This window comes from Oreochromis niloticus, linkage group LG7 (genome assembly GCF_001858045.2).
Source record: "Oreochromis niloticus isolate F11D_XX linkage group LG7, O_niloticus_UMD_NMBU, whole genome shotgun sequence".
Lineage (NCBI taxonomy): Eukaryota > Metazoa > Chordata > Actinopteri > Cichliformes > Cichlidae > Oreochromis > Oreochromis niloticus.
Window position 1 is genome coordinate 54915879 of NC_031972.2, and position 10200 is coordinate 54926078.

General features: G+C 38.3%; 1 protein-coding gene across 4 annotated transcripts in view; it reads left to right on the forward strand.

Moving 5' to 3' along the window:
• sema3d (sema domain, immunoglobulin domain (Ig), short basic domain, secreted, (semaphorin) 3D) overlaps positions 1-10114 on the forward strand; it is a 28685-nt gene extending 18571 nt beyond the window's left edge. For all 4 annotated transcript variants that reach the window (XM_019361541.2, XM_003440576.5, XM_025909318.1 and 1 more), the window contains exons 15-18: positions 1250-1407; positions 3825-3889; positions 4392-4531; positions 8110-10114. In XM_019361541.2, the coding sequence (XP_019217086.1) occupies positions 1250-1407; positions 3825-3889; positions 4392-4531; positions 8110-8574 (828 nt within the window). In that variant the 3' untranslated portion in view covers positions 8575-10114. The remainder of the gene's footprint in view (positions 1-1249; positions 1408-3824; positions 3890-4391; positions 4532-8109) is intronic.
• Positions 10115-10200: the final 86 nt, after the last annotated feature.

Sequence of the window (10200 nt, forward strand, 5' to 3'; positions counted from 1 at the left end):
TCTGTAGTCTTCCCCATTTTCTTGCAGCTCTCTCACCCTTACGCCTCATTATATAAGGGTCAGGAATGTCAGTAGACACTTCAACCCCAATCACAGCTTCCATTAATCACCAGCAGTGTTTGACCTGTGTCTGTGTGCCTACCCGCTAGAGTTTTGAGGCGAGTCAGACTAGATCCAGTTGCAACTGCGAAATTCAGCCTATTCATTTTGCAAGCCAAATGTCAGCCTTCACAGAAACCTAAAAATATCTTGGAGTGTTCTTTAGGTTATAACCTGATTTTCAAAAAGTAGTAATCATTTAAGAAACTTAACCATGTGCTTTTAATAAAATAAAAAATATATCAGACTCATATCTATATGCAGCCATTCTTTCAGCAGTATACGCTATCCTAAATTGGTCCTACACCACAAAGGAAACCATAGGAAGACTATGCACTAAAGCATACTAGATTAATAGCAACCTTGCACCTGAATTTTTTAGAGCAACAAAGATTTCTTTAAGTTTCTTGAAGACGTTTCACTTCTCATCCAAGAAGCTTCTTCTTCAATTCTAAGCTTAGAGCTGACGAAGCTGGTGAAACATCTTCAAGAAACTACCAGATCAGTTTTATATGAGCTTGTTTCAGTGCCAACTCTGTAATTACATCCCATACTACATTGAAGCAAAAATGCCTTCAAATCAGAAGTATCACCTTACACAGTTCACTCAAGGCCTTCTGTCTGTAGTCTACTGTTCTGTGTAGGTGTTTATGTTTTGTTGTCCTAGCAGCCTTGTTTCTGTTGATTAATGCCAACTTCGTTCTGTATTGTAATGTGATTTTTTATCTGCAACAGATCAAGGACTTAGTGGAAACCGGTTTTTACTCACTCAGAGCAGTTTAAATGTAGTGCATTTAATGTTGCGTAGAATCTTTTGCTTTATAAAAATAGTACATGGTGTACAAAGAAAATGTTCTGCTAAGAAGGGGAAATGTTTAAATCTGTGTGTTTCATTTAAAGCAAACAACAAAGTATATTCTGTTAGATGAAGCATGTTAATGAGGAAAGAGGAAAATGTTTTAATGAATATAATTTTAATATAGAACAAATATTTTTTTCCATATATAAAATAGTTTTAACTTTAGCAGACTTAACTAATTAACTATTTAAGCAAAATAGTGATATGTCCTCTGTGGATGATGCACAATTGTTAAAGTTGAAGGTGCTTGTATGTTTGTATGTCTTGAAGCAATGTTGTGTTTTACCATAGCAACAGCTCTACGTGGGTTCAAGAGAGGGTCTAGCCCAGGTTTCACTCAGCAGATGCCACCTATATGGCCAGGCTTGTGCTGAATGCTGCCTGGCACGAGATCCCTACTGTGCCTGGGATGGACACACATGCGCACGATACATCCCTGCCTCTAAGAGGTATGCACATGACACTTGTAGTACTTTTGTATTTTTGAAATGTTCTCATGCATTAATTCAAAGCAGTAAGCCTGAAACAAGTATGTGAACAAACCCCAAAATAAAAGGAAATCATTAGAGCGCATATGTGGACCGGTGAACAGTGACTCGTTGGTTCCATAGTTTGCCAGGGGGTGTGTCTGTTTGTGTGTGTTTCCAAGGCTAGTTCTTTATGCTGGAACTCTCAGACATTCATAGCTCTCACTAAATGTTTTTTTTTCTGTTTTCATTCTCTTCACCTCACAATATTTTCCAAGCCATTAGGTAATTATTTTTCTCAGGCAATGATTAAAGATGTTTCAGCGTGTTTTCAGCTGACACTGTCATTCCACACTTGCAGAGTGTGGTCCTTGAGGTGCAAATCAAATCCTGTTCTGTGTTTTTGTTTGTGAGCTTGCTTGCATGAATCCAAGCTCTGAACAAACTGTGCCCTACAGTTTGGGTTCATAGTGCCATATTATTGCCCGGTGGGGATTTTGTTATGGTTTGTACAATAGTGGAGGCCTCCAGGGCTCTTTGAAAGCAGATCTTCAGAGTGTCAGGGAATGTAGGCTACAGATGTCCCACCACACAGGACTAGCAGGAAGTGGAGGAAGAAATCAATACAAACTGAAGGAGCCCAAGTGAGCAACACAAGTCAGAGGTCAAAGAAACTTGTTTCTTTCTTCTTTAAAAAAAACCTGGTACACTCTAAATGTTTTTGCAGGAAAGCAGATAAAAGTACCAACAAGATGATGCCCCCAACTCTGTGTGTGTGTGTGTGTGTGTGTGTGTGTGTGTGTGTGTGTGTGTGTGTGCATATGTAACCAGTGTGATTCTGCGTTGTGTCTGACAATAAAAGGTAAAAGAAAGAAAGACCTCCAAGTAAATAGCTTGCCCACTCCAGCTCCTCTCCCACAGGGGAATTGTAGAAAAGGGCTGGCATTTATTTTTACATTAAACATAAAGTATGAATTTACACATAACATATTTGACATAAGATTAAAAAAACAACAACACGAAATCCAACATACCTGACAATAAAAGGTAAAAGAAAGAAAGACCTCCAAGTAAATAGCTTGCCCACTTCAGCTCCTACGACCAAATACAAACAGTGGGGAAGAGGGTTAGCTCAACCCACCACAACTTCCAAGCTAGCAAGAAGTATATATTCATGCTAGCATTTATGGACCTTAAACACATTTATGATATACACATACTACACACTTATAACATCTAACAAAAAAACAGGCTTAATAATGACAATAATTGAACTAAAATCACAATCAGAAACATCCGGGTGGATAAATATGCATTATATGAGCGTTTTACAGTGTTGGGAAAGAAATTACACCAACCTCTCCCACAGGGGAATTGTAGAAAAGGGGAGAGGCAAAAGGGGTACACTGTATTTATAGGGTTGCACCAAAGAAGAAGAAGAGAATGAGGAGGGGCTCTAACTGATAATGAACATAACTACAGGCTTGGAGGTCCTAAAAGTCAGGTATAAAAGGAACGGTTTGGGGGTTTAGAACACATTTTTTGTAATTATAACAATGTGATTTATGACCCTGTTACACACATATATATATATATATATATATATATATATGTATATATATATATATATATCCTATTGTAGGACATATCCTATTGTAGTGATAGACAAGATTATCTTATGGAATAAAATGGAGTGGTTCTTATTCTTTAGCTATACAACTATAAAGCTGCCTCCCTACATTTTAAGTGCTTTTTAAAAAATAGTAATTCTCAGATAATTTCTTCACGGGTTTATCACAAGTAAAGGCAAATTTGGCATTCATGTGAAGTGTGTCAGAAACATTCATTTTAATAACTATTTGGTTGACTGATTTACAAAATGCAGTATTGAGAAACACAATGAAAGGTATTAAAACCCCTTTTTCTGATTTGTTTTGTTTTGTTTTGCAGTTTTCACATGTTGCAGTGTTAGCATCAATATGGATTTACTTACTTTAATGACTGAAAATAATTTCACATAATTTTCATATAACATTGTTATTACCAACTTTGATTTCGGCTTTTTTGGCTAATTATGGCTGTTTGTTTTATAATGTCTGATTTCTGTCGAACCTTTAACTGTGATAATATGGTGATGCTAAAATTGTAATTCATAGAATAGAATTCAGATAAATGTCTAATAAGGACTTCATAAGTGGATAATCTACTAATATAATGTACACAATGTATATTAAATTAGCTGGATGCTAAGGTTGTGAAACTCCCATTGTGGAGAATACTGGATTGTGAGTGTAAAGCATAAATGTTCTTTATACTTTAAATTCTGCATCTCGATACTGAAGACTGAAGTGGTCATACCCCTCTTTGTTTTTTGCTTTGTTTCTGTTTTTGCTTGCAAGGCGAGCTAGAAGACAGGACATCAAGAATGGAGACCCTGCCATGCAGTGCTGGGACACAGAAGACAGTATGTACACTTTTTGTCTTAAGGGGTTCGGCCACTGTTTGTTTTTGTAAAGCATTTCTTAAAAAATCAGGAAAGCATCTGATCACTTCAAATTCTGTCTGCTTGATAATGAACCCAAACCCGCAGACAGATTCAAGAAGAACTATAAACAGTGACAAGAAAGACAAAAAATCCTGCAACAGATGGTATGGCTCCCACGGAGCTCCGATGTCAAGATTACAGAGTCAGTTTGGGATCACATGAAGAGACTGATTCAACGGAGACAGCCTAAGTTATTCAAAGAAATATGACAATATGTCCAAGATACTTTCATGTTGGCTGACACAGCTGAAATTTGTGTGCTAGTGTATCCATTGTTGGGGTTTTCATGTCATGTTTCATGACAGTGATGTCCTTTGCCTGGTACTGCATAATTGTCACAAAAAATAATCTAATTATGAGACATGCATCAGATACTGTATCTTTGTTAGAACCTGAGAAAAGATACTTTTGGTTTTTACAGGTCATGGTACTGGGAGTGTGGAGGAGAAAATTCTCTTCGGGGTGCAGAGCAACTCCACACTTCTCGAGTGTATCCCCAAATCTCAGCAGGCCCGGATTCGATGGTACATGCAAAGACCGGGATCTGAACGCAGAGAGGAGGTTAGAATATTACTGCATTTTTCATAGATTCAGCTCTCCTTCTGTTGTCTGAAAGTCTTTTGCTTTTCTTGGGTTCATGTTGAAGGGGTTGCATTTCTTTTCTTCCCACATCAAAAAGTGGGGAAGGTTAGAGTGCCTAGGAACAGCGTTTGCTACACAGAAATGCTTCAAAACATAAAAACACACCACAGTGGACTTCACGTGCACTCCTTTTGGAGTGTTGAACTTCTCAGCAATTATTTGTACTAAAAATCTCTGCATACCCATGTTTTATAATGTCTAAGGCCTTGACAGCGAAGTTTCCAGCTATTGCAAAAACCATAGGGTGGGAACAGAAAGGCATAAAAGCAGAAAGAGGTAATGTATTTGTATTTGAGGTGTGGAAAGGAACTAAATAATGATGACAGTTGTCTCCTGATTGAGACAACAGAGATGTGCTTACTCAGCACCTCAGTGCCTTCCCCTCCCCCTATCCAAACATACAATCTATCCTGCACCCACTGCATGTGGCCCTTTTAGTGCTTAACCTCTCTACTTCCCACTACACTAATTTACTCCTACCACTGTCCTCTGTCCTCTCTCTCAGGGGTGAATGTAAGCACAGTGACAGGTGCAGAGGCCACTAAAGACCCACGTGCTTCTTTATGGGCTCACACTGCACAAAGCTCTGCTTTTTGTCTGTTTGTGAATGAATGCATGTGTCTGTGTTTCTTTATGTACCCCTACAGTGAAAAACTGTAACAGAGAACTCCCCAGGGACAGCCACGTGTTTTGGTGCAATAAACACAATGTGGTGTTTTCTGTGTTTGTGTGTGTAGGCATGAATAATATGTGACCTGATGCACTGTATACAAAGTGATGGCGGCTTGAATGCTGGAGTCAAATAAATAAAAGTGATTTAAAATTTCAGGTGTTTTGAATTTGAAGTAAGCACATAGCTCTTTAGGATTCATACCTTAAAAGTACTTTCCAGTCAAAAGAGTTAAAATACAAATATAATGGAGATAATTGAGAGTATAGGTTGAAAACAGGGATAAGAGAAAAACATGATAATAAGATAATCATGACAAGGATTAGACAAATAAAGGGAAGCTATATAAGCTAAGAATAATAATAATTACAAAAAACGTGGCCAAAGCTGGAGCATGAATATGAGATTATTATGTTACTACACATAGTTACTATATATTATACTATAGTATTTTCAAATACATTTGCAATCTGAACAGTGGAAGAGCAAAGTAGTTTATGAGCAATATTGCCTTAAAACATTTTTTTTCTCATTTGTGAACAACATAAATTACTGATATAATAATTTCTGGTACTTAAATTATTGGCTTTTTTACTTCTTTGTCATGTCGGTTTATACGTAGAATTATAGTAAACACAAGATTGTGCTGCCTCAAAGCAGCAGACGTTGAACATAAAATGAAGGAGTTCAAGTGAAAAACAAGCTGGAGGTCAGAGAAGCGCACACTGTGTGAAGCTTTTCATATGTTGGAATTCATAGTCAGTTGTGTGGGCGATATCTTGATATGTTCAGATAGCATTCTTGCAACTAATGCTATTTGATTTCTTTAACTATCTTAATTTTTCTCTTCGTTTTAATCACCTAGTGGCAATGGTGTGTTTGCTAATATGTGTGTTATTTATAAAATTTGGGTCTATGTTTTAGGCCTTTTTTGGATGCAGAATTGAAACTACATCCCTATTACATTAGTTGGGTGTAATAGTTGTATCTTGGCCTTCTAGTTGTGTAAGGTGGTTTATGTGTTCTCACAGCTGCAAAGCATGTGATCGTTTAAGTGTCTTGCACATTTCAATCTCTTCTTTTCTGCCCACTCTGTTTTCTTTTGTCATCCTTTTATCTTCCCTGGCCGTTAACTTCCTCCTCAGCCCGACCCTAATCTTTGCTCACGTCCTGCCCCAGTACTCCTTGCCTACTTAGCTTCCTCATAACTTTCATGCTGTGTCCACAATTTCCCACAGTTTTCCCTCCTGTGTTTCTGGGTTTTGATAAAGGCAACCTCAGCCAGCTGTTCATAGCACCTGCAGCCCAGTCTAAAACTTACTCTCCTCATAATCTCCTCATTCAGTCCCTCCTCTTATCTCCTAGTAAAACTCAGCTATTAAAGATGTGAGCTAGAAGAAATTTTGCCATCTTTCTCACATCATGTTTGTGCACACGCGTTTACCTCCTGGAGCCTGGAATGCTAGCCCATTAGGTAATCTCTAATAAGAAAAGTATGGAAAAGGTTAAATGTGATGCACAATGCTCATTAGAGCAAAGCACCTATTTCTCAGTTTAGGTGGGAATTTCTTAATTTGATACTTAAAGTATCAAATTAACTTAGAGGTAAACTGCAAAAAAATGCTTATTCTCGCCTGCGTTTCATTTAACAGTTAAACGTTCATCATTGCGTTACTCCACATTCATGCAAAGTTGTTAAAACAGAAGAGCATCCAAGTATGTTTATGAACGCTATACACCACTATACACTATACACTGGATTGCTTTCCCTTGTAGGAGTTGCTGATGTGATTGCATGCCCAGACACACACAAACATATCCACACACAGGCATACAAATAAAGACAGACCATCTGGCTAAGTTTAAAAGCCTGGCATTGCTATTTAGTCACAGATGCCTTGGTTTTAGATGGAAGAGTGCAGGCGACTTAAAAAGCAATCAGATAGGCACATGAATGCTAATTGGATGATTTTAAAAGGCAGAGGACAGAGAGCCACGTAAGTGTGATTTTTATGTTTTTAATACGTATACCATATGTTTTGTCAAGTCAGTCAGGTGTGTCAGGAAATGAGAATGTGGTATGAGTCTGGCTAGTAGGTCTAATGTGTGCAAAAGACAACATCCAGAAAGACTCTGAAACCTGTGTGTCTGCCTCTGCCTTGACTACACATCATTAGTGTCAGATCTGGAAACCAACACAGAGCTATCCAAACACACACACAGACATAAACACACACACAGACACCTGTGTATGTAAGAAAAAAAACGGTAAAACAAGTCCACAGCAAGCACATGGGCAAAAGGCATGGTAATATTCTGCATCTCTTATCAGTTACACCTCCGGGGGTCAAAGTGCGGCTGTGGGAGGTATCCCTTTGAAGCAGCCACACTTTCACACATGCTGGACTCACTCCCTCATGCTCTTTCTGTGTCCTCTTAACACAGCTGTGTTTTTTTTAGGCTCTGACAGCAGTCACATCATCTGATGAACCGTGGTGGATGCTAGACGGACATAGGGCCAGAAACATTAGCATGCCACTTACCTTAACGACAAGCACATACATTCCCAGCAGCGCTCAACGCTTACTCTCATTGTGCATCTAAAGATCTCTCATCACATAATGACCTGTGCCCACCCACGCCGTGAGCTATACTCGCCACACCTAATTCCATATGCTTCCCGTTTTAGGGGTCATTACCTTGTTTTACACAACTTGGTTACAAATCTTCAGAAATGTATGTGTTTGAGGAGGGTGATGTGTTAGCTGGGGTTTGTGGTGGTGGGTTGTCATTATGTAGCCCTTATATGTTTCTTGTTGTCTCTCAGGTCAGATTTGATGATCGAGTAATTCACACGGAAAGAGGTCTCCTAATTCGCTCCCTTCATGCTTCTGATGCCGGTGTGTATATCTGTGTAGCTCAAGAGCACACACACTTCACCCACACTCTCCTCCGTGTCACTCTACAAGTTGTTACAAATGGACAGCTAGACAGAAAAGCCAAGCCGAGTGACGACTCTGCCGGGGGGCTACACCATGGAACAGAGTCACGTCAGCGATATAAAGACTACCTGAGAGCGATGAGCTCTCCCTTCAGCTCTCTAGAGGAGTACTGCGATGCACTGTGGCTGGATAAGAGGCCGTTGAGGGTTCGAGGGCGAGGCTTAGGAAATGGCAAATGGAAACACATCCAGGAAATGAAGAAGAGCCGGAACAGGAGACACCACAGAGAGAATGTGGAAAAGAAAGAGAAACAGAAGCAAGGGAGGGTAGTGAGGACAGCAGAACAATAGGCGACAGGATATAGAAACATTAAGGATGTTTATATTTACTGGTTTAAGGATCAAGCTAATGTGACTCAGAACTGTGAAACTGCAGTGTCAGATGAGCAAGTAAACTTTAACTCTTAAAGTGACATGAAAGACGATCAGTGAAATATGCAGTGCAAAAATGTAATATACTTTGCAAACAACTTGAAGTAGTAGAGGTATGCTACAGGAAAACGCACAGTTAACTTTGTAAATAAATTATCCATTGACATCACTCAAGCCTCAGTAGTACTGGTTTGATGAAAGATTGCTACATGACTGCTCTTTCCAATAGTTTGACAGACTGCTGTTGCTCGTTTTACTCCAAAGTTTCATAGGGCTAATACAACATTTGGTCACTTAATGACGTTAAAAGTTAGGATTTGTAATATTGGAATTAAGATGATGGCATTACTTTCATTATGTATGACTGTAAATATTTATATGACATGTACAGGAGATATAGCATGCTCAGTTTAGTCTTATTACTGACCTATAACAGTAATCATTTATGATGTTATTCTAAAATGACATATTTTTGTACAATCCTTTTTACTCTTGTGTACTGTAGGTGCAATAGAGGGTTTTTTATTATAACTGTTTGTGAACGTTATTTAAATAAATGTGTCTTGGAGCCTCTGTTCCTTAAATTTATTGCATACTTATATTCTGTGCACAGATAAAATAAGTATGCAAAAACTTTACTGCTGCAGTTACAGGGAGTCTCAAGTATATGAAAGGCATACTCAGAATTAGTTAGGGTTAGCTCAGCTGAGCCTCTCCTGATATAGCAACACGAGTCCCTGTACACTGTATGCAGATGTCAGAATGATTCAGGACCAGCTGGTTTGTTGTTTTGTGTGTTCCTGTGTGTGTGAGTGTGTAAAGGTAAAGGTGTAAAAGACAAGAGAAAGTGGCATTTTCAGTAGAAACCATTCAAAATATAAAAGGCTGTGATCAAACCCAGTTACAGATTTCCCAAAATAAAAATAAAAAGTTGAGATGGTATCAGTGTCAGAGGCATGAGCATGAAAACCAAGCATTATGCAACCCAGTGTGCCTGACCTGAATTTTATGTACAGACTTACATAAAAATGGAAGTAATATGATACACGGTGCTTGTATTTCAGGCTGAAAATAAAATGACAAGGCTCTTCTGTAAAAGGCATCATCACAGTCATGGGAGTCCTGTTTTAATTGATTTAGTGGTAACATCTTAAATTGAATTTTGAGTGAGCTGCTGAAATACTGGAAGAAGAGTCACATAGAAAATTAGTCTCAAACTCAAATATATATATATAAAAAATATGACTTTCAGAAATATTATTATCATTGTCTCATAGACCATAACTGCACCATAAATAGCTATAACTGCCTTTATGATGGACACTGTGTTTTTCTTACAGAGACACATTTTGCTTACTTTCTCCCCATCTAACTGTATAAATAGGTCTCCCATTTTGTGCTTTTCCACAGTGATTTTCAGAGCTTCTTGTAACAACGACAATAAATATTTCAAACACTTCCTCTATGTCTATTGTTTATTTATCAGTCAGCTGTAAAGAATAAACTGCATCTCCCCCAAAAGGAAACAGCAAGAGGACTTTAGAA